Source organism: Heteronotia binoei, chromosome 5, assembly GCF_032191835.1.
Source record: "Heteronotia binoei isolate CCM8104 ecotype False Entrance Well chromosome 5, APGP_CSIRO_Hbin_v1, whole genome shotgun sequence".
NCBI classification, from domain to species: Eukaryota; Metazoa; Chordata; class Lepidosauria; order Squamata; family Gekkonidae; genus Heteronotia; species Heteronotia binoei.
This window is the reverse complement of record NC_083227.1, coordinates 167,123,890-167,149,104: the sequence shown is the minus strand read 5'-3', so window position 1 is coordinate 167,149,104 and position 25,215 is coordinate 167,123,890. Positions and strand designations below refer to the sequence as shown.

Below are 25,215 nucleotides of genomic sequence, written 5' to 3'. Positions count from 1 at the left end.
AAATTAAAACATTTGCATTGACCCGGAAACTATCTGGGCCCTAGCACTGTGCTTGCTGTGCCTAATGGATACGTTGGCCCTGGGTCTGCAGTAGGAGAGCTAGATTAAAGTCCTGTGGTACCATAGAGACCAAGACGGACGGTGGAGGAGGGACGGTGGCTCAGTGGCAGAGCATCTGCTTGGTAGCAGAAGGTCCCAGGTTCAATCTCTGGCATCTCCAACTAAAAAGGATCCAGGCAGTAGGTGATGGAGGGACGGTGGCTCAGTGGCTGAGCATCTGCTTGGGAAGCAGAAGGTCCCAGGTTCAATCCCCAGCATCTCCAATTCAAAAGGGTCCAGGCAGTAAGTGATGGAGATGGAGGGACGGTGGCTCAGTGGCAGAGCATCTGCTTGGTAGCAGAAGGTCCCAGGTTCAATCTCTGGCATCTCCAACTAAAAAGGGTCCAGGCAGTAGGTGATGGAGGGACGGTGGCTCAGTGGCAGAGCATCTGCTTGGGAAGCAGAAGGTCCCAGGTTCAATCCCCGGCATCTCCAACTCAAAAGGGTGCAGGCAGTAGGTGATGGAGATGGAGGGACGGTGGCTCAGTGGCAGAGCATCTGCTTGGTAGCAGAAGGTCCCAGGTTCAATCTCTGGCATCTCCAACTCAAAAGGGTCCAGGCAGTAGGTGATGGAGGGACGGTGGCTCAGTGGCTGAGCAGCTGCTTGGTAAGCAGAAGGTCCCAGGTTCAATCTCTGGCATCTCCAACTCAAAAGGGTCCAGGCAGTAGGTGATGGAGGGACGGTGGCTCAGTGGCAGAGCATCTGCTTAGTAGCAGAAGGTCCCAGGTTCAATCTCTGGCATCTCCAACTCAAAAGGGTCCAGGTAAATAGGCGTGAAAAACCTCCTTGAGACCCTGGAGAGCCGCTGCCAGTCTGAGTAGACAAGACTGACTTTGATGGACCCAGGAGGGTCTGATTCAGTAGAAGGCAGCTTCATAGGTTCAAGACTTTCGAGGGTCAAAGCTCTCTTCGTCGGAATCACTTTCCTTTTGCTATTTACTTCGATGGGAGGAAGACCACCCTGGCCTGAAGCCCGAGAGATCACTGCAAATGAACAACTGACATTGTAACCCTTAACTCTACAGTATATGAAACCCTACATTAAAACGAAGCAATGAAAGCAAAGAACGCGCCCTCTGAGACGGCGCCTGTCGTGCAGCTTCTCCTAGAAAGCGAACGTGGGGTGTGTGTGTGTGTGTGTCTTAACAGGCTGCCTTTCTCGCCCTCCCATTGCCCTGCAGCCCCGCTTGACAGTGCGCAAGCGCGGAGTGCTGGGTAGCCGAACTACAACTCCCGACGAGCCCCGCGCACTCTTCCGGAGCTGGCGACGGAGGCCGCCCGGGTCTGTCCCGGTGGCGGCTGCGGCCCGAGCGGGGGTGGGGGGCATGGGGGGCTGCCTTTCCTCGCAGGCGGCGGACGACCTCTCGCTGCTCAACGACTCCACGGGCGACGGAGCGAGCCTCGGGCCTGGGGATCAAGCCCCGCCGCCCCCTTACCAGGTAGTGCCGAGGGCTCGGCGGCTTCTCTCCAGGACTGGGTTTGCTGCACTGAAGGGCAGCGAGGGTTGCCAATCCCCAGGTGGGGGCAGGGGATCCCCCGGGTTGGAGGCCCCCCCCCCCCGCTCCAGGGCCGTCAGAAAGCGGGGGAAGGGTCTGCTGGACACTCCATTATTCCCCAGGGAGACTTATTCCCATAGAAAATAATGGAGAATTGATCCACGGTTATCTGGGGCTCTGGGGGGGCTGTGTTTTTTTTGAGGCAGAGGCACCAAATTTTCAGCATAGCATCTAGTGCCGCTCCCCAAAATACCCCCCAAGTTTCAAAATGATTGGACCAGGGGGTCCAATTCTATGAGCCCCCAAAGAAGGTGCCCCTATCCTTCATTATTTCCTATGGAAGGAAGGCATTGAAAAGATGTGCAGTCCCTTGAAATGTGAGGGCCAGAACTCCCTTTGGAATTCAATTATGCTTGTCACAGCCTTGATCTTGGCTCCACCCCCAAAGTCTCCTGGCTCCACCCCCGAAGTCTCCTGGCTCCACCCCCGAAGTCCAGGCAAGGAGGTGTGAAAAATCTCAGCTTGAGACCCCGGAGAGCCGCTGCCAGTCTGAGAAGACAATACTGACTTTGATGGACCGACGGTCTGATTCAGTATAAGGCAGCTTCGTATGTTCATATATGTTCAAGTCTCCTCGCTCCACCAGATATTTCTTGAATTGGACTTGGCAACCCTAACCTTGTGAGCTGATACTGGGGAAAGAATGCAGCTAGATCTCCCTCTGCACCATGAATTTTTGGGCTGCTGGGACAAAAGGGTAGGGTTACTGGTCTAGCTACTACTCTGTCGGCAGAGTTTAAACATTTGGATTGAGGGTCAGAGGCTGAGACCATGGAGTGCAGTTTCATTCGAGGCATAAGGTTTGTCCATCAGTTGTGGAAGGTGCCGCCTCATATTGAGAAACTAAATCATCCTAATTAGTGTGATTTATTGGACAATGGTAAACTTGGATTGCAAAACTCTAAACTGAAATTCCTGTTCAGATGTAGAAGCTAAGGGGTGCCTCATCTTTTAAAAAATGTACACCTGACATGTTTATGAACATTCTTTTAAAATGTAAGTTGCGAATATGACAAACATGTGCATTCACTGTTATCTTCAGGAAGGCAGGATCAACCGCAGCTCCCTATTGAAAATAAAATCAGAAGACAAATCTGGGTCACTGTGTAAAAATGCTCTCACTGGGCAGCTTTGGGCAAAGAAGAGACAGCTGTATTTACCTCACAGATTGGTTAGCTGTTTAGTTAAAACAGATAATCCCATCTTCATCACCTGAATTTTCTTAAGGAAGGGCAAGATTCCAAGGAAAGAAATGAAAATAATAACAAGTATTCTTTCTTTGAGGGGGTGAACAAACACGTGGACAAAGGAGACCCGATAGATGTTGTTTACCTTGACTTCCAGAAAGCTTTTGATAAAGTTCCTCATCAAAGGCTCCTTAGAAAGCTTGAGAGTCATGGAGTAAAAGGACAGGTCCTCTTGTGGATCAAAAACTGGCTGAGTAATAGGAAGCAGAGAGTGAGTATAAATGGGCAGTCTTTGCAGTGGAGGACGGTAAGCAGTGGGGTGCCGCAGGGCTCGGTACTGGGTCCCATGCTCTTTATCGTGTTCATAAATGATTTAGAGTTGGGAGTGAGCAGTGAAGTGGCTAAGTTTGTGGATGTCACTAAATTGTTCAGGGTAGTGAGAACCAGAGAGGATTGTGAGGAACTCCAAAGGGACCTGTTGAGGCTGGGTGAGTGGGCGTCAACGTGGCAGATGCAGTTCAGTGTGGCCAAGTGCAAAGTAATGCACATTGGAGCCAAGAATCCCAGCTACAAATACAAGTTGATGGGGTGTGAACTGGCAGAGACTGACCAAGAGAAAGATCTTGGGGTCGTGGTAGATAACTCACTGAAAATGTCAAGACAGTGTGCGTTTGCAATAAAAAAGGCCAACGCCATGCTGGGAATTATTAGGAAGGGAATTGAAAACAAATCAGCCAGTATCATAATGCCCCTGTATAAATCGATGGCGCGCTCTCATTTGGAGTACTGTGTGCAGTTCTGGTTGCCGCACCTCAAAAAGGATATTATAGCATTGGAGAAAGTCCAGAAAAGGGCAACCAGAATGATTAAAGGGCTGGCACACTTTCCCTATGAAGAAAGGTTGAAACGCTTTGGACTCTTTAGCTTGGAGAAATGTCGACTGCGGGGTGACATGATAGAGGTTTACAAGATAATGCATGGGATGGAGAAAGTAGAGAAAGAGGTACTTTTCTCCCTTTCTCACAATACAAGAACTCGTGGGCATTCGATGAAATTGCGGCGCAGACAGGTTAAAACGGATAAAAGGAAGTACTTCTTCACCCAAAGGGTGATTAACATGTGGAATTCACTGCCACAGGAGGTGGTGGCGGCCACAAGCATGGCCACCTTCAAGAGGGGTTTAGATAAAAATACGGAGCAGAGGTCCATCAGTGGCTATTAGCCACAGTGTGTGTGTGTGTGTATATATATATATATATATATATATATATATATATATAAAAATTTGGCCACTGTGTGACACAGAGTGTTGGACTGGATGGGCCATTGGCCTGATCCAACAGGGCTTCTCTTATGTTCTTATGTGACACAGAGTGTTGGACTGGATGGGCCATTGGCCTGATCCAACATGGCTTCTCTTATGTTCTTATTTGTGAGAAAGAGCTATGCTGTACTGGGACAGAAGATGCACGACTCTCCCCAATGCTGTTTAACATCTGTAAGCACCTCCTCACCATGCTGGTGCAGAGTTTCAAGCTGGGTTGTCACCAGTATGCTGATAACACCCATCTATATCTGTTGATGGGTGGCTGGCCAGGTACCACCTCAGAAAATCTGACAAAAGGATTGGATGCTTTGGCTGAAACAGAGCAGGCTGAAGTTAAATCCACCAAAGACAGAGGTCCTGTGGCTCGGGAAGGGAATCTGAGATTGAGTATCCAGCTCCCGACTCGGGATAATGCTCCTTTAATACCAGCACCAACAGTAAAGAGTCTCCTTTAGGAACTGGAAGGAGGGCCTTATAACCAGGGATAAATATAAACAAATCACCAGTGCTTGCAGAGAAAATGTTAGGAAAGCTAAATCTCAGTATGAGCTTAGGCTGGCCAAAGATGCTAAAAACAACAAAAAAGGGTTCCTTTCTTATGTTCAGAGTAAGAAAAAGAGCAAGGACGTGGTAGGCCCATTGCGAGGGCAGGAAAGTGAAATTGTAACAGGTAATGAAGAAAAGGCAGAACTGCTCAATTCCTACTTTTCCTCAGTTCTGAAGGAAACAGTGTTCAACATGACAAAAACAGAACATATAATGAGGGTATAAAGTTCCAACCTGGGATCAGGTTAAATGAAACTAAGTCCTCGAGGCTAGATGAACTGCATTCAAGGGTTCTAAAAGAGCTCACGGATGTAATTTCTGGGCCTCTGGCTATTATTTTTGAGAATTCTTGGAGAACAGGAGAGGTGCTGGAAGATAGGAGGCGGGCGAATGTTGTCCCCATCTTCAAGAAGGGGAAAAAGAAGGATCCAGGAAACTACCAACCCATCAGCTTGACGTCTATACCTGGAAAAGTTTTAGAACAAATCAGTCAGTTCTGAAACATTTAGAAAGGATAGCTGTGATTACTAAGAGCCAGCATGGGTTTCTCAAGAACAAGTCATGTCAAACTAACCTGATCTCTTTTTTTGAGAAAGTGACTACCTTGCTGGATCAGGGGGATGCTGTAGACATAGTTTACTTTGATTTCAGTAAGGCTTTTGATAAGGCTCCACATACTATTTTTGTTGACAAGTTGGTAAAATGTGGTTTAGATTCTGTTACCATTAGGTGGATCTGTAACTGGTTGACAGGTTGCACCCAAAGAGTGCTTGTGAATGGTTCCTCATCCTCTTGAGGAGTGACAAGTGGAGTGCCTGAAGGATCTGTCCTGGGACCTGTTTTGTTCAGGATCTTTATAAATGATTTGGATGAAGGAATAGAGGGAATGCTTATTAAATTTGTAGATGATGCTAAATTGGGAGGGGCTGGAAATACAGGAGAAGACAGAAACAGGATACAGGGTGACCTTGACAGGCTGAAAAACTGGGCTAAAACCAATAACATGAATTTTAACAGGGATAAATATAAAATTATGCATGTAGGAAAAATCCAATGCATGGTTATAGAATGGGGGGTACTTAGCAGTGGCAAAAAGGATCTAGGGGTCTTAGTGGATTATATGCTGAACATGAGTCAACAGCGTGATGTGGTGTCTAAAAAGGCAAATGCAATTTTGAGCTGTATCAACAGAAGTATAGTGTCCAGATCACGTGAAGTGATGGTATTGCTTTACTCTGCTCTGGTAAGACCTCACCTGTTCAGTTTTGGGCACCGCATTTTAAAAAGGATATAGACAAGCTGGAACAGGCCCAAAGGAGGGTGACGAAGATGCTGAGGGGTCTGGAGACCAAGTCCTATGGAGAAAGGTTGAAGGAGCTGGGTATGTTTAGCCTGGGGAAGAGGCAGTTGAGAGGTGATATGATCACCATCTTCAAGCACTTAAAGGGCTGTCATATAGATGGTGTGGGATTGTTTTCTGTGGCCCCAGAAGGTAGGACCAGAACTTATGGGTTGAAATTAAATCAAAAGAGTTTCCAGCTCAACATTAGGAAGATCTTCCTGACAGAGCAATTCCTCAGTGGAACGGGCTTCCTCGGGAGGTGATGGGCTCTCCTTCCTTGGAGGTTTTTAAACAGAGGCCAGATAGCCATCTGACAGCAATGAAGATCCTGTTAATTTAGGGGGAGGTATCTGAGTTTCCTGCATTGTGCAGGGGGTTGGACTAGATGACCCTGGAGATCCCTTCCAACTCTATGATTCTATGGGTGTGATTCTGGATACCTCCTTGTCAATGGAAGCCCAGATCACAAATAAGGCTAGATCAGCGTTTTTCTATCTATGCCAGGTCCAGCAACTGGCGTCTTTCCTATCTCACCCTGATCTAGCCATTGTGATTCCTGCAATAGTCACCTCCGGACTAGAATACTTTAATTCACTCTACAAAGGGCTACCCTTGAGACTGACCCGGAATCTTCAACTGATCCAGAATGCAGTGGTGTGGGTCCTTAGAGGAATCCCTGATAGAGCCCATATCCAACCGGTGCTCCACCAGCTGCACTGGCTTCGAATTGAATACTAGATTAAGTTTCAGGTGTTGGTTTTGACCAAGAAGAAGAAGATGATGTTGGATTTATACCCCTGGATTTATACGCAAAATCTCAGAGTGGCTTACAATCTCCTTTACCTTCCTCCCCCATAACAAGCACCCTGTAAAGTAGGTGAGGCTGAGAGAACTCTCACAGAAACTGCCCTTTCAAGGTCAAATCTGTGAGAGCTATAGCTGATGCAAGGCCATTCCAGCAGCTACAAGTGGAGAATCAAGAGTCCACACACTTAACCACTACACCAGACTGGCTCTCTTCAGTCTGAGACCAACACATAGTCAGGACCACTTCTCCTGAAGGTCCCAGGGCCAAGGAATATTCACCCAACCTCAGCTAGAGCTGGAGCCTTTTGGGCAGTAGCTCCAGTTTTGTGAACGCACTTCTGAGCAAGATCCGGGGCCCTGGAGGACTTAGGTAAATTCTGCAGGGCCTGTAAAACAGATGTATTCGGTAAATAAGGAAACTTGTGTGGAGTTTAGGAAAAGCAAGAAAAACACAGTGCACCAAATGTTGCCATATAAGTGCAAAACACTCTTACTCAACCACTTTATCACTGTAATTCTTAAACGTCCTTCAGAGCAAGTAAACAGTCCTTGGTAGAAACTCAAACTTTAAATGTTGCCAAGTATGAAAATCTGCTGTCGTCTTGTCTTTCTGTTGAGAGATGCAGATAGCCCGGCTGTTCCTCTTGGAAGAGTGATTCAACAGGTGTAGTAGCAGCAACACGAGTCCTAGGTTCAAGCTCGTGTTTCCTTTACACTTCCTCTGGCCGCTATTTTTATACTCCGGACCTTAACATGCAAAATATAAATAAAATAAATATATAGAGTATGTTTTTACAGAAGTTAACCTTTAACATTTTCAGTGCATGTAGTTACACAGCATCTAATTTACCCGGTGCTTAAGCAACAGCTCACAGTCATATCTTATCAGTATGCACAAACGGTTCTTGCCATAGAGCAATCCAAGCATGAGTTATACAGGCTATCCCAGCTGATGTCAATTACATTCTGATTCATGTGGTACAACTTACAGTTATTACACAAACATAACAATCTAAGGAAGCATTCAAACCCCACGCGGACATGGTCCAGGATTTGTGAATAAAAAAGGCTTCTTTTTGTAATACAATTTTAGATACATTCTCAGCATTGTAACGATGGCCCTTAAAGGCATACACCACAGTACATTGTATCTCCTCACAGGAGTGCTGGAAATCAACACAGTGTTGCATGGTCGGCGCATCTGTATTTGACTGACGAATTCTAGACTTATGTTCAAAAAACGTGCCCTTAGGCTACGCATTCTAGAACCGACATAGAATCTCGGACATGGACACCTTAAAATATAAATTATTCTAGATGTACTGCAGGTTGAAAAATGTGTAAATTTCCAATGAAAACCATTAATGGTAATTTCACTCTATTCCAAAGTATTAGCACAGATTGAACAATTTTTACGTTTTACCTATGGGCATATCCTGTACATTGGAAGCCTCTTCTGCAATATCTGAACATATTAACATGTCCCTTAACGTTCTGCACTTCTCCAGCCAGTTATTGGAAATGAAGAACATCCTGGCAGATCCTCTGTCAGATGCCAGTACTTTTTCAGTATCTTAGTTATTTGTGTGGCTCTAGTTGAATATTGGAAAGCACAGGCAAACCTACGGTCCGAATTCTGTTCTGACTCCTTTTTGTCCTGCAACACTTCTTTCCTATCTTTATCCTGAGCCCTGATCATGGCATTTTGTGAAACTTCTTTAGGATAGCTTTGTCGTTCTAATTGTTTACAGAGGTTGCTGCTAGCCTCTACATAATCTGACTCTCTAGTACAATTATGCTTAATTCTCATTAGTTGCCCATAAGGCAAACTGGTCCTAACATGAGGAGGAAGGAAGAGTCAAATTGAAGGAGGAAATTTCTATCTGTGGGTTTAGAGTACAATCTGATGCCGAATCTGTCATTTGTGTCTCTAAATACAACAGTATCTAGGAAATTAATTTCATTCGGGTTACAATAAACTTCAAACTTGATGGTTGGGTGAAGATCATTACACCAAGTTGTGAATGCATCTATAGTACTTTGGTCTCTGTACACAAGACACAAGTTGTCGATGTATCGATAATATTGTACTATATTCTCATAGAATGGATTTACTTGCGCATTCATAAAAAATGTCGTTTCAAAGTATTCCATGAACAGGTTTGCCGCATCTGGTGCACATGGAGAACCCTTGGCCACTCCTGACATTTGCAAATAAAAATCATCCAAAAACCTAAAAAAATTATGTTCAAAGACCAGATCAAGTATGTCCAACAAAAAGGGGGATGCATTTTGTCTATCCTTCTATTCAAGCACCCTTCAACTGCTATTCTTGATTCTTCATGCAGTACGTTAGTATATAACGCAGACACATCCATGGTTACTAAGACTTCATCAGGGTGAATTGCTATGCCTTCCCCTTTCTGGATAAAATCCTTAGTGTCTTTAATGAATGACTTAATACAAGGCACAAATGGGTGCAGAAAAATACTCAGATACTGTGCTAGTGGATCTAGACCTTGGACGGACTCAAAATAGGGCGATTTTTGGGAGCACAACTATAACTGGGCATCGCGGAAACTCATTATATAGAAACTTAGCTGCCTGCTCATTTATATAACCCAGCATCATTGCTACTGTCACCATCATTTTAACTATATTCATCACTGACTCTGTTGGATCTCCTGCCAGTTTTTTATAATGTCCAGGAACCTCTAACAATTTTTTTACCATATTACAATAATCAATTTTGTTCATTGAAATTACCTCACCGCCTTTATGCGTGCTATTGCCTCCTTCTTCTCTAAGTCCCTAAGAACTATTTTTTTCAAATGCTACAAGGAGGGGTTCACTTACATTTAGTATAAATGATGATTGGGGTTGAAATTGACCCTTACAGAGGTCTGGCTGTTCCACTAGTGGATAAATACTTTTTGGCCGCACAATTGAGAGTTATTGTTTTATATGCTTCCCCATACTCTAACCCGGCATGGGTACAAGTTGAAAAGGCTAGCATACCTAACTTACTCTTACATGAGTTCATTTGGTGCTCGAGAGCAGACAGAAGAGAGTATACCATCTCAAACCCTTTTCTGAAGTTCACCCTACAGCTTTGGGACCAATGGAGGAATGTTATTTCTCCAGCTTCATCACCAGTTATGGCATTCCTAGGCCAATCTTGGTTCCCCCCGGGTAGAGACAAGACTCAATTTAGAATTTGGAGGGAGAATAACATTTTTAAACTCACGGATATTACAATCAATGGGAAATTGTGTTCTCACCCTCAATTGGAAAATAAAATCAAGACCTCTATTCCGTGGTTTCAGTATCTTCAGGTGCACCATGCATTGCATCAAGTAATACCTATTGTAATGCACAACAGACCACTAAACCCGGTTGAGAAACTGATAAAAAAAGGCATCTCCTCTATTAAAGGTGTTATTTCTTTGCTATATACCCTTTTAAATCAAAATATTTGGAACTGCTCCTCCAACCAGCAAAACAATTGGCAAAAAGACTGTCTAATTTCAATCAATGACGACCAATGGAGTAAGCTCTGGTTATCTCCTTTATTTAAATCCAAATCACTTTATTTTCGACTTCAAAATTATAAAATATTCGCAAGATGGTATGCGACTCCCCATAGACTTTTTAAGGGCAAGGCAAAGGCTGATCCATTATGTTGGAAAGGTTGCGGTCAACTGGGTACATTCGTCCACTGTTGGTGGGAATGTCCGATGGTAAATAAATTCTGGAAATCTATCCTGGAAATAATATCGAAAATAATAGGGGTTAGTATTCCATTTACGCCCGCAGTGGTTCTATTAAATCTATGGCCTGACCAGGAGCTTTCTACCTTAAAGCAGGAACTAGTCGCATTACTTTTACTTGCTGGTAAGATAACTATAGCCACTTATTGGAAACAACCTAATTGCCCCCCACTCCAGAATTGGTGTAACAAGGTGTGGGATGTACTAATCCATGACAAGATGACAACAACTATAATATTGCTAGACAATGTAAGGGCGGGTGACTGGTTCTTACAAAAATGGTTTGACTTCCTTGAGTACGTGAATAGTGCTGATACCATATTTGGGAAACTACCGGCTAAATATTTGAACTTTATGATTTATTAACCTTTGACTGTCTGTAACCCTCGGCCTAATGACTTACTGGCATTTATACAGCATTTGTTGTATTTGTATCCAAATGCTAACTAGAAATATCTGATGTGACGGTTCATACAAAGTTTTTGTTGTGATTCCCTATGATAGGGAATGTTATTTGTAAAAAATTCCTTTTTTTTCAATAAAATTTAAATTATAAAAAAAGAAATTGACCCTTACACTAGTACCAAACAAAATTTCAGTTTTAAAGAATGCATGAACTTGTAAAAATCAATTCTGGTCTGAAATGAATCATAAGTCTCGAATGGAGCAAAGCCCAAGCCTAAATTAAAAACCTGGTGCTCCTTTTGTGTAAGCATTTTGAAAGAAAGATTAATAACTAAGTTTTCTTCTTTGCCTTCCTGGCCTGTTCCTTGGAGTTGTTTGATTCCTCTATTTTCCTTTTAGAATTACGGTCCACAATGGGTCTCCTGAATCTGTAGAACATGCCCTCATCCCCTGAAGTTACTGTAGTGACATCACCTATTTCATTTTCAGAATTAGGTGTCGTGAGATCTGCCCACGAGACTCTTTTCCTATTGAACTGATTTCCCATTGAAAACCATCTGTAAACCTTTGAGTTCTCATAATCCCTAGCATCACGTTTACATTCCTTAATTTTCACCTCCTTAATTTTAGACACAGATTCCTTTAACATACTCTGAAGGTCTACTATTTTCTATTCTAGTGTATCTTTGGCTAGCGTTCCCTCTATCTTTTTTTTGTAAAGCCTCTATCTCCTCATCTGTTTTAACAATTTCCTCTTGAGACTTCTGTATAATCAGTAACATGAAGTCAGTTGAATATTTGTTAACAATCGCTATCCATCGTTTTTTAAAATCATTGGAGTCTAAAAACATGGCAGTGCCTTGTGGAATCTAAGACCCCACGGAATCCTGGAAGCCCGACAATAGTCTATTAAAGACGCAGCAAGTAACTGCATGCGTATCTTTTTCTTATTTAACATAGTTACTTTATTCCATTCCTCATCCTGTGTATTACCACCTGTGTCCATAATTGGGGACATAGTGGCCAAAATACTCGCTTTATCAGCTTCACTAAAAGAGAACAAATAATTAAACATTGACATGTTTCCAAAATAGGAATGTGGTAAATAAGGAAACTTGGTAAATAAGGAAAAAGTTTGAATGCTTCCTTAGATTTTTTTTATGTTTGTGTAATAACTGTTAAGTTGTACCACATGAATCAGAATGTAATTGACATCAGCTGGGATAGCCGGTATAACGCATGCTTGGATTGCTCTATGGCAAGAACCGTTTGTGCAAACTGATAAGATATGGCTGTGAGCTGTTGCCTAAGCACGGGGTGTTAGATGCTGTGCGACTACATGCACTGAAAATGTTGGAAGGTTAACTTCTGTAAAAACATACTCTATATATTTATTTTATTTACATGTTTATTTGCATGTTAAGTTCCAGAGTGTAAAAATAGCGGCCAGAGGAAGTGTAAAGGAAACACGAATTTGAACCTAGGACTCGTGTTGCTGCTACTACACCTATTGAATTACTTCAAAGAGGAACAACCGGGCTCTCTGTGTCTCTCAACAGAAAAACAAGACGATAGCAGATTTTCATACTTGGCAACATTTAAAGTTTGAGTTTCTACTAAGGACTGTTTACTTGCTTTGAAGGACATTTAAGAATTACAGGGATAAATTGGTTGAGAAAAACAGATGTATTGCCAAGCATACAGGTGTATCCAAGGTAGTTCCTATGTATATAGTTCCTCATGCCTCTTCTCCCTCCTTTTTTATTTCCCTTGGGATAGTGATAATGTCGTTATATATCATCTGATTACTTGTACATGCCTGAATTTGATGTATGTTTTAAACTATATTTTAAACTGTTTATTATATGCGCTAATCTGCTCTGAGTCCCACAATAGTGGGGGAGAGTGGAATAGAAACAGAAAGAATAAATCTCCATTCCGTCACAGTGTGAAAAATATCGAGTCTGACTTGTTCGTAGAGGAACAGCTGCGTGCGTAGGGCTGCTTGCATTTAGTCATTAGCACTTCAAATTGCTAGGCTTCGTACAGCAGCTTAAAATATGAGATGTCCTGCCTGCAGCATAAAACGTCACTTTAGAGAAGGAAGGAAGGAAGGAAGGGAAATCCAAGTATGAGATTTTGTTTGTTTGTTTTTGGCCGTCGAGTCACTTCTGACTTATGGTGACCAGTACTCCCGCTAAGCTGTGGAATCCTGTGAGCAAAAATTCTACTTTGTGAGCTACTGACATTAAAATAGTGAGCAAGTGATTTGGCTACTGCATAAATTAGCTTGCTGTGGGGCCATCCTTCCTGAGCTAAGACAAAGATGTGTGAGCTGGAGGCTACAAAACTGTGAGCTAGCTCACATTAACTCAGTTGAGAAAGAACATTGATGGTGACCCTGTATGATGTTCAAGGCAAAAGATGTTCAGGGGTGGATTGCCATTGACCCTGGTATTCCTTGGAGGTCTCCCATCCAACTACCAGCCAGGGTTGACTCTGCTTAGCTTCTAAGAGCTTAAAAGAATAGCCTAGCATTGGCTATCCATGTCAGGGCCAGGTGGTCAATTAGAGGAAGGTAGTGTGGTAAGCTGCAGTACTGTAGTCCAAACTCTGTTCACAACCTGAGTTCAATCTCAGCAGAAGCTGGGTTCAGGTGGCCGGCCCAAGGTTGACTCAGGCTTCCATCCTTCCGAGGTCTGTAAAATGAGTTCCCAGCTTGCTGGGGGGAAAAGTGTAGATGACTGGGGAAGGCAATGGCAAACCACCCCGTAAAAAGTCTGCCAAGAAAATGTTGTGATGTGACATCACCCCACAGGTTGGTAATGCATTGGGGCTTGCACAGAGAACCAGCTTTACCTTTATCTTTTTTCAAAGTTGGCTGGCTGTTCTTCTATGAAGAAAGAAGTAGGATTGGGTTTTTATGGTTTTGTCCTTTCGTGTTACCACAGAACCTGCTTCAAGCTATATGCATGTGAGAGGCAGCACAATGTTTCTCAGGCAAGGGAGTGGAATAAAATAGGCTTCTATTTCATTTATTTATTGTTTTTACTGTTTAATTTTTTTTTTTAAATTTAAAATTTTTATTAACATTTTAAATAACATTTCAACAACTACAACACACCCCAACACGGGGTCCAAGACCTAACCTTACATGAGCCGTCACGTTCATTGTTGTTAAACAGCTTTTACAGCAAAGAGAAGTCTCTCACACAGTGCAAATATAACAGAGTTAGTGATCAATGGGTTGTGTCCAATTCAGTGTTAATAGATCGTGAAGTTCACATATTTTGCCGGCATTTTCCCAAACATAGCGTCAGCGCTATTCACGTGTTCAAGGAAGTCAAACCATTTTTGTAGGAACCAATCTCCCTCTTTGGTATTGTCTAGCATAGCGATAGCCGTTGTCAGTTTATCCTGTATCAAGATATCCCATACCTTTTTGCACCAGTTCTGGAGTGGTGGGCTATCAGGTTGTTTCCAGTATGAGGCTATAGTTATTTTGCCTGCTAGGAAAAGCAATGCAGCTAGCTCCTGTTTCAAGGTCGGGGGCTTCTGATCCGGCCATAGGTTTAACAGGGCTACTGTGGGTGTGCAAGGGATACTAACCCCTATTATTTTTGATGTCGTTTCCAGGATAGACTTCCAGAATTTGTGTATCTTCGGACACTCCCACCAACAGTGGATAAATGTGCCTGGTAGCCCACACCCCCTCCAGCATAGAGGGTCGGCTTTCACCCTGGCCTTAAACTGTTTAATTTTAATATGGTGTTTTAACTTTGACGTGTAGGGGTTTTTTTTTACTGTTATTATTATATGTTGTGATCCGCCTTGAATCCATTTATGGGAAAAGGCAGGATATAAGCCTACTAAATAAAGAAATAAAATAAATTCTGTGCCCAGAAAATACTGCAGGTCTTAGAAGAAACAAACATGGACAGACTACTTTGGCGAGGGGAGAGAAACCAAGGACAGGAGAAATTATTCATACTAATAAAAAAACCTTTTGGGGACAGCACTTTATACTGCCACATGCCATAGAGGTATGTACACTTCAGTACAGAGTAGTTTATGGCTAGCTAAAACAGTGCCATGGCTCTGGAGCAAAGGCACACCAGTGTGTGAAAGGAACTGGGATGTGATCTTCGCACTCTTAACAGTATACTACTATTGGCTCACTGTCCCTATCTAGATGCATCCCTGGGTAGGAGGAGTTTATTGGTTCCTCAAAGATTTTATCACTATAGTGGTTAGAGTGTCAGATTAGGATTTGGGTGACCTAGGTTCAAATCCCCACTTTGCCATGGAGTTCGATGAGTAACCTTGAGCCAGCCTCACCTGCCTCAACAGGATTATTATGAAAATAAAATGGAAGAGAAAATAGCTATTTAAGTCCGTTTGAGTTCCCAGTGGGGAGAAAGGCAGGGTATAGATGAAGTAAATAAATACATTTATCCAGGATTGCTTCTTTTTTTTTTAGCAGGAACGCACAGGAACACAGTTCCAGTTGGCTTGGTGTCAGGAGGTGTGGCCTAATATGCAAATGAATTCCCGCTAGGCTTTTCTGTAGAAAAAGCCCTATGTTAAACAATGATGACGTCAGGGGATGTGGTTTAATATGCTATTGAGTTCCTGCTGGGCTTTTTCCACAAAAAAAGAGCCCTGCATTTATCTTCTACACATTCAAATATAACATTGCTGCAGAGCCACAGTACTAGTGACGCGCATGGCGCACATGCCACAGAGGCAAGGATGTTTGCATGCGGCAATACACAGCATTGCCCTTAGACCAAGAACTGTCACGAACCAGGTTTTTTATCAGCATGAATCATTTCTCCAATGCCCTGTTATTGAGTGCTCATGCAGGAAGGTCGTTTTTCTTCTAAGACTCTCTGCACCTGCAAATTACACCCTTGTTGAGTGAGTGTATGTTCTGAAAAAACCTGAACTGAGAGTCTGAAACAGGTAGCAGTATTCCAGTTTACCCTTATGGGTGTTCAGCAGAGCAGCTCTTACCTGACGTTTTCAGCCCTCCATATACCAAAATGTTAAATTTGCACGCGTGAGCTCAAGATTATGTAATTATATGTACTTCCGCATTTGCAAAAATATTACACAAGTTGCAAATCTTTCGAAAGGTCAAAGTGGCTAATAAGAAGAGGGATCTGTTGCTGACAGGGTCGCTGTATGCGTACATCGGCGTGTGATTGGCTAAAAGAGCTGATTGGTCTTTTGACTTTCTAGGAACATGCACCGATTCCAGTGTATCATCCAACGCCCAGCCAGGCGCGTCTCGCCACACAACTGACGGAAGAGGAGCAGATCCGTATTGCGCAGAGGATTGGGCTAATCCAACACCTTCCCAAAGGAATCTTTGATCCGGGTTCGGAGCCCTCAGAAAAGAAAATTAAAGAGTATGTTCTTCACATGCCATGCCTTGTATTTACCCTGCTAGCTCCATTGCCGTTATTTGCTAATAGTGCCTAGAGGCTGTACACTTCATTGGCTTGTGTGCAGCGTGTTGTTCTACGCACCTGTATAGGCCCTGTCCACTTATTTTAGATCCCTTAAAGCTATATGGCATCCCACTTCCTAAATGAAGCAAGTGTCTTCTTCTCAAGATGCATTGATGACTGGCTGAACTTATTGAGGAGATAGCAAGATTCTCCAATTATAGAAGAAATATGAAAAAAAGCAGGAAGTCAGATGGGGGGGGGGCAGCAGTTGTTGTTGATCAAAATGCTCCTTTAGAGAAATGTGTGAGGCCGTTCTGACTGAAAGAATGATCTCTGCATGTACAAACACAAATGCCCTCTGGATTTGGCTTCTTTCACCTCAGGAACTATGGCTTAGAATCTGTAATCTGCAGATGCAATGGCTGTAGATTTTTCCTGCATTCCCCTCTCCCCAGCAGCTCTATTCCAACACTGGGGAAGTTTATTCTTGTGGTCATCGGGCCCATATGGAGTAATAGCCACCAAGGGTCAAGAGACTGTAGCGAAGAGGAAGAATGGGGCAAACTTCTGTGTCTACTGAAGAAGAAGAAAGCCAGTTTGTCCCCTTCTCCCTCCCCACTGCAGTCTTCCAACCACTGTGGCTACTTGTCCATTCAGGCAATGTGGTGCCTCCTTTCCAGTAACCACTCCTCCATAGCATGGCCCATCTCTTATTTTCTAGGACTGTCATGCTAGGCTGGTGGTTCCCAGCCTGGGTTCCCTGAGGAGCTCTAGAGTTTGTGCAAGGGGCCTGCAAATCCATGGGGCTGTTCAGACGCACAGTATAATCAGTTGTCACTGCTGTTTCATACCGGATTAAAAGTGGCCGATCAGACAGCAACATCTACCTCCCAGTATTAACTCTTAGTAGCCCCCCCCCCCCCCAAATCCTTCTCGGAACTGGGGTATTTTGTTACCTGCTCCTTTGTGGTGTTTTTAATTCTCCGGTTTCACCTCGTAGTTTCCCCGTCTGGATAGTTCTCGACCAACTTCTGGATGTCTGAAGGGTGTCCCGGAACAAAAGGAGCCTCAGACACCCGGTTTATGGTCGCCAATTTTTTTTACTACTTAGCGATATGCGCATAACTGCATAACCACATAATGTTTTAACCTATGCGCATAACGCACACATACGCATAATGCACATAAAAGTGGAGGAAAAAAAGAACTGCATGGTGCCATCATGTGGACGGCAAAGGACAGTTTCACCGCGGAGTGATTCGAATTGCAGCATGGCAGTCTGATTGATAATATCCGGAACAAAGATATTCGGAACAGAACCGGGTCAGTTTGACACGGACTCAACACGCTGTGTGAACAGGGCCCAGGTGTACCAAACAATGTTATTTTGATCTTTTTGTCATTACATATTTTCTCAATCAACAGATACTGATAGTGCAACTAATATTGGGTGGGGTGTGGGAGATGCAAATTTCTCCTTATACTTGAAAAGGTGGGGAACCAGTGCTCTTAACCAGTAAGCTCAGATGGAGTCTGGAAGAGGACTTCTGCAGAAAGTAGCTGATTCCTAAGGGGAGCACAGAGATGAGTTACATTATTACCCAGATGAGTTTATTCCATTGGGTTTTTCCCGCTCCAAGGAAGACTGGGCTGTTTATGATTATGGAAGTCACATCTAGATAACTTTGCCTTTTTGCTTTTTGAAATGGAGATTTTTTTTTCTGGAGAGTTATCATAGCGTTTGGATGTGTCTAAACTTCTGTTCCCCCGCTGTGCATCTATTCTCCCCCAGCTGGGAGCCATTATTTTCTCCTCAAAAGCCAACATACTTAAAATGAAATAAAATTTTCTTTTGCTTTCTTCTCCATCTACATACATTTAATCTCTGGAATTGTTTGCTATCTAGATACTAATACTGGTTGTTAAAAAAAACACCCCAAAGACACATAACATTTCTGCTTTGGAAGACAGGAGGGAACAAGTTGTGATGGAGGAATTTTCTGATTTGCAGTAGATTAACAATTGCTGGCCCCCGTAAGAAATGGGATTTTGGACAAAATGGATGTTGGCTGGCAGTGATTCGCTTGCTGTATAGCAAGTGTTGTCACATAGTCATTTGGCCATGGAAATATTTGGGAGGCGGGGAAGAATGAGTAGATCATACCTCCGTCCCCTCCAAACTAAGTGTGTTGTTTTCTTATCTCAGCTTATGAACAACAAAGGAGCTGATGCCAGAATACCAAGACTGTAGGGTACAGAAAATATTCCCTTGAAAACCTCACTTTCTGGGGATTCTTTGGGTGGAGAATCCTGAATGTGCTAGATCTTGGATCCCTAGTCTTGTATAATCTGTGGGCTCTTTTGGCATTTTGGTAACAAGAGGCACTACAACAAAGTGGCTGCCATGCCGGAAGTAGGAGTGATCATAAAATGGCTGAGATGAGGGCTGGACCTCACGACAATGTTCGGAGGTTCCAAAAAATGTTAGCAGTGCCAAGCGCAAACACGCTGCTATGATAGAGACAGCTATATCCAAATGAGTGCTTGCTAGTTACCAAGGTGAGGCCTCTTGGGCTTCTCTAAAATGCCTTCTGCTCTAGGGAAGTGGAGGAAAGGCAAGATTGGCTCTTTGCTTTAGGGAACCATTAAGTAGGTGCCAGAGAGCGCATCAGCAAGCACCGCATTTGGGGCATGCTGCATGCTTAGTGTTGCCAGAAGGGAAATGATGCAGTACCTTCAGTTCACTACTCTAAAATATAGAATTAAGAGTGGGTAGGGACCTCCAAGGCCATCTAGTCCAACCCCTGCACAATGCAGGAAATTTACAAATACCTCTCCCCCCCCCCCCCCGCATATACATTCCCAGTGACCCCTGCTCTATGCTCAGAAGATGGCAAAAACCTCCAGAATCCTGGCCTGGAGAAAAATTGCTAACCAACTCTAAAGTGGCGATCAGCATTTCCCTGGGTAAGAAAGGGCTACAAGAACTAAGCATCGATGCAACCCTTCCCACCCTCCTTCTCATGATCTGCCTAATTCACAGAATCAGCATTGCTGTCAAATGGCCAGATAGCCTGTTTAAAAACCTCCAAAGAAGGAGAGCCCACCACCTCCCGAGGAAGCCTGTTCCACTGAGGAACCACTCTGTCGGGAAGTTCTTCTTAATGTTTAGCTGGAAACTCTTTTGGTTTAATCTCAACCCATTGGTTCTGGTCTGACCTTCTGAGGCCACAGAAAACCATTCTGCACTCTGTAAGGCAGCCCTTCAAGCACTTGAAGATGGTGATCATATCACCTCTCAGTTAAATTATCTCCAGGCTAAACATACCCAGCTCCTTCAGCCTTTCTTCATAGGACTTGGTCTCCAGATCCCTCACCATGTTTGTTGCTGCCCTCTGAACATGTTCCAGCCTGTCCGTATCCTTAAATTGGAGTGCCAAAACTGAACACTATATTCTACCTGAGGCACTTCCCATGATTGGGACACTATACTTTGATACAGCCCAGTTGAATTTGCCTTTTTAGCCATCGCATCACACTGCTGACCCATGATCAGTGTATGGTCCACTAAAACCCTTAGATCCTTTTCGCACATACTACTGAGAAGACAAGTCCCCCCCCAATTATGATTTTTCCTACAGAACTTTATATTTATCCCTGTTAAAAGTAATTTTATTGGTTTTAGCCCAGTTTTCCAGCCTGTCAAGACCATCCAGTAAACTGTTTCTGTCTTCTACTGTATTTGCAACCCCTCCCAATTTAGTATCATCTGCAAATATAGTAAGCATTCCCTCTATTCCTTCATCCAAATCATTTATGAAGATGTTTAACAAAACAGGTCATAGGTCAGATCCTTCAGGCACTCCATTTGTCACTCCAAGAGTATAAGGAAACATTCACAAGCACTTTTTTGGGTGCAATCTGTCAACCAGTTAGATTCACCTCACAGTAACAGAATCCAAACCACATTTTACCAACTTGTCAACAAAAACAGTATGTGGAACCTTATCAGAAGCTTTACTGAAATCAAGATAAACTATCAGCACTTTCCTGATCCAGCAAGGCAGTAACTTTCTAAAAAAAAAAAAGATCAGGTTAGTCTGACATGACTTGTTCTTTTGAAACCCATGCTGGCTCTTAGTAATCGCAGCCATCTTTTCTAACTGTTCCAGAGCTGACTGATGATTTGTTCTAAAACTTTCCTAGGTATAGACATCAAGCTGATGAGTCAGCTGGATCCTCCTTTTTCCCCTTCTTGAAGATGGGGATATTTGCCTACCTCCAATCTTTTGGCACCTCACCTGTTCTCCAAGAATGCTAAAAATAATGGACAGAGGCTCAGAAATTACATCTGCAAGTTCTTTTAGTATCCTTGGATGCAGTTCATGTGGCTCTGAGGACTTAGTTTCATTTAAAGAAACTAGGTATTTATGTACTGTCCCTATGCTGATCTTAGGCTGCAACTCTCTTCTCTCATCATATGTTCTGTTTTTGCCATGTTGAGCACTGTCTCTCACAAGAGAAGACTGAGGAAAAGTAAGAAGTGAGCAGTTCTGCCCTTTCATCATCTGTTACAATTTCACTTTCCTGTCCTTGTAATGGGGCTGCCATGCCCTTGTTCTTTTTCTTACTTTGTACATAAGAACCCTTTTTTGTTTTTGTTTTTAGCATCTCTTGCTAGCCTAAGCTCATACCGAGCTTTAGTTTTCCTAACTTTTTCTATAAGCACTGGTTGTTTATATTCATCGTTGACTATAAGACCTCTTTCCATTCCACCTGTACTTCTTTAGGCTCCTCCCAGTTTTCCTTCTCATAAGAATTGTTTGTGATTGTGCCTTCAGTATTTCACTTTTAATAAACTCCTACCCCTCTTGAACTCCCTTAAGTATTTATGACCATGGAATTTTACCCAGCATCACTCCAAGTTTGTCAAAATTTGCTTTCCTGAAGTCCAACCTATGTGTCTATGTAGTTTTTCCTTTCTCCAAGACTGTAAATTCCCAAATCACATTGTCAACCCAGGGTGCCCACTATTCCCACCTCATCAACCAGTTCTTCCCTATTGGTGAGACTCAAGGTATCAGATCCCCTTGTTTCCCTCTCCACTTTCTGGAAAATGAAATTGTCAGCAAGACAAGTCTGGAAATTATTTGACCTTTCATTTTTAGCAGAGCTGGACTTCCAACAGATGTCCAGGTAACTGAAATCTCTCATGACCACTGTGTCCTTTCTCTTTGAGAACTTTGCAATATTACTTGTTACAAATGGAGTTTAATGTTAATGGCTTTGGGGACTAGTTTTTAAAGTTTTATAAGCATCGGGCAAGATAGCAAGTAACTAGTGCTGCTTTCTAGTGGCTCTGAATTGTTACGATGTAATTTGGGCAGGGGATGTAGAAGACTAGAAACCTATTTGTGGCTTTCATCTGCTAATGCCATCTTTCCCCCACTTTTTTTCTCTGCCTGGCTCCAGGTGTGTGATCTGCATGCTGGATTTTGTATATGGAGACCCCATTCGGTTCCTGCCATGCTTGCACATCTACCATGTACACTGCATTGATGACTGGCTGATGCGATCATTCACATGTCCTTCGTGCATGGAGCCAGTTGATGCTGCTCTGCTGTCCTCCTATGAGACTAACTGAGGTGGATCCATGCCCTACTCATGTTTATGCTTCCAGGCTAGGGTTATGTGGGAGGCTGGGAGGTGGCACACACTTTTATTTGCACACTTCCGGGATACACCAAAGAATTCTGTGTTGAAGAACCCTGATCCCAGATCTCAAAGACAACACAGAGCCATTTCGGCTTGACTGGCTGTGCTAAAGGTTGACTTGTGCCATAACTGAGCATTTGTACCCAATGACAATTAAGGAAAAAAGGCAATGCTGGAGCTGTCCATTCACTCCTTCCCCAACTATTTTTTTTAGGTTAAGATTCTCTGAAATAATTCTTAGCTCTCATGTCCTAATTCCTCGCTGAGTTTGCGAGTAGGGTTTTATTCACTGATCTCAGAGGCAGAAACCTTGGGATTTCAAATTAGTTAGAGGAACTCTAGGGTTTTGGTTGGTTTGTGGTGGAAACTGGGGCTTTCTCAAAGCATTCTGAGCACTCTCATTGATTGAAAGGGATGGTGCTTAGAATAACTGGGTGGCAACGGCAGCAGTGTTTATGTTGACCACTATTGAAGTATATGTGCTGCACTGCAGAAAACCTACAGAACAGTTCTTTGTGAGACACTTTGTGGAGCAGAAACATTGGGGTGGGGCTATAGCTTGATCCGGGGTCAGCTGGAGGAAGAGTGGTTCTCTTTGAAAGCTGATGTTTCAGCTAAGGAGACTGCCTAGAGGAACACTTCCTTCTCTTTCCTGCTTTTAAAGTGTTTTTCTCAATCAGGATGGGTTATTTTAATATTTTCTGAAGTACCGTATTTGCAGGTTAGGCTCCAGTACTAATATTCTAAAGTTCATAGGAATAAAAAGTGCACAGGGTCAATAGAGAATGATTTCATCTCGTCACATGACTAGAACGGATTTAGTGAAGCAAAGGGTATTTTCTCACCCACACTCAAGTACTCATTCAGGTGTAGCTAACAGGGTTTTGCTTGACAAGTGAAGATGGCTCGAAGTTCAGAATTTCTCCATGAAATTATTAAAAGCAGCATTGACACTTTTTAGACCATTTGAGCGTGTACAGTGAGAGTTTGCAAAGTTATTTGTAAATAAGAATTTTTATAGAAGGTTGGTGCTTCAGTGCAGTGAAGTCCTTTCAAGAGACCTGCCTGTGGGTTAAGGCGTTTAAGTGCACTACTATAAAGAGTGACGGCATTCTTGCTTGGCTGTTTTCCCAGTGTTTGCCTTACACAAGCTCAAGTAAAAAGCTCTTGTCTCATAGGAAACTGCCAGCGCAGCCCATTGTTTAGTGCCAAGCAGCAATCCACCCCATTTGGAAAGGCTGTCCTTAGTTATACTTTGTTGTTTATTGCCTTGCAAGTGGAGAGGCGTGAAAGTGCTTTTCTTATTATGTATTATCCTTAACAAGGATTTAGCACTTGAAAGTAAAACCAATGTATATTGCATTCAATTAAATAAAACAGATTGCCTATAACCTCTTGGATTCTCCCCCCCCCCCCTCCGCTTTTCTTATTAAAATGACCATTCCCATCCCTTCCATCATTTTTTTTTTATTACAGTGAACCAGTTTTTCTAATGGTGAATCCTTAGGGACTCCGTTCTGCTCTGCTTTTCTGTTTCTCGGGAGTGATAAGAATCAGTTGTAGTCCTGAATACAGTGTGTTGCCATCAGGGATAATGAGAGGATAAAGTCTGACGTTGGCCCCTGAACTACTAATCCTCCTGCAGCTCCTCCCTCCCCCACACCTAATACATTTCAGTTCTTAGGCAATTCAGACATCCAAATGTAAGTGATTACTACCATTCAGGCAAGGCTTTGTCTGCTGTGGTACCAAAAAATTCCAGAGCATTTCTAGCCATTCTCCTTTACTATGATGGGGAAGAAATGCTAGACAATAAAAAGCATCAAACAGGGTAAAGGAAGGGATGAAGTACAAGAAATACATGAGAAGCTGAATACAGCAAAAGAGTAAACAGAAGAGACTATACTTAAAAAAAGCTATTTCTCAGATTTTCGAGGGAAGTTTGACTCCTATAGAATCACAGAACTTCTGAGACTCCATGGACTAAGTCCATTCAGGAGGAAGCCCTAAATTACAAATTAGCAGGATTAAAGGAGTTAGTGGGTAAAGTATCAATCAAATGTTTAATGCTCACATGCAAATACACTTGGAAAGAAATCATTTTAAGGGAAGGGCAACAGCTCAGTGGTAGAGAATCAGCTTGGCTTGTAAAAGTTCCAATCCTCAGCATCTCCAGGTGAAAGGATCAGATAGTAGGTGATGTGAAAGACCTTTGCCTGAGACCCTGGAAAGCGAATGCCAGTTTGAGTAGACAGTACTGACCTTGATGGACTAATGCTCTGATTCATTATAAAGCAGATATATCTAAAATATTCTGTTAGTGTTTCAATGCAAAATACAATTGCTTCTTTAAACATTTCTACCCGTCATTAAAGAAATCTAGTTTGTTCACACAAGCAGCATTTACTTTTTCCCGCTCTACAACATACATTAATATTAGTATGAACTGGCTGCTTACAGTGGACTCAGTGGACCTGTTAAGAGCCCCGTAGCGCAAAGTGGTAAAACTGCAGTACTACAGTCAGAGCCCTCTGCTCACGACCTGAGTTTGATCCCTGGGGGAAGCTGGGTCTTCATGTAGCCGGCTCGAGGTCGACTCAGCCTTCCATCCTTCTGAGGTCGGTAAAATGAGTCCCCAGCTTGCTGCGGGGAAAGTGTAGATGACTGGGGAAGGCAATGGCAAACCACCCCGTAAAAAGTCTGCCGTGAAAGCAACATCACCCCAGAGTCAAAAATGACTGGTGCTTGCACAGGGGACTACCTTTACCCTTTTTTTTTTTTAACTGTACCTATTTATATGTCAGTTTTTTCTTAGCTACTTGTCATACAAATGATAACCCTATAAACAGTAAGTTTATGTAAAAGTTTCTCCATACGGTAATGTACCCAGAACAGATAAAATAAGTGCTAGTTGCTTGTGTGAAACAACTGTATCAATTTGGATCACCTAGAACAAATAGGTAAATGAATAGCTGCATGGCTGATAGCCATTCTTTTCATCAAT

General features: G+C 43.0%; 1 protein-coding gene across 1 annotated transcript; it reads left to right on the top strand.

Moving 5' to 3' along the window:
- Nucleotides 1–1,396: 1,396 nt before the first annotated feature.
- On the top strand, nt 1,397–23,602 carry LOC132573008 (RING finger protein 11-like). The gene is made up of 3 exons (XM_060240658.1): nt 1,397–1,539; nt 16,285–16,454; nt 21,969–23,602. Exons 1-3 carry the CDS (start codon nt 1,426–1,428, stop codon nt 22,138–22,140), a joined length of 456 nt encoding a protein of 151 aa, XP_060096641.1. The 5' UTR covers nt 1,397–1,425; the 3' UTR covers nt 22,141–23,602.
- Nucleotides 23,603–25,215: the final 1,613 nt, after the last annotated feature.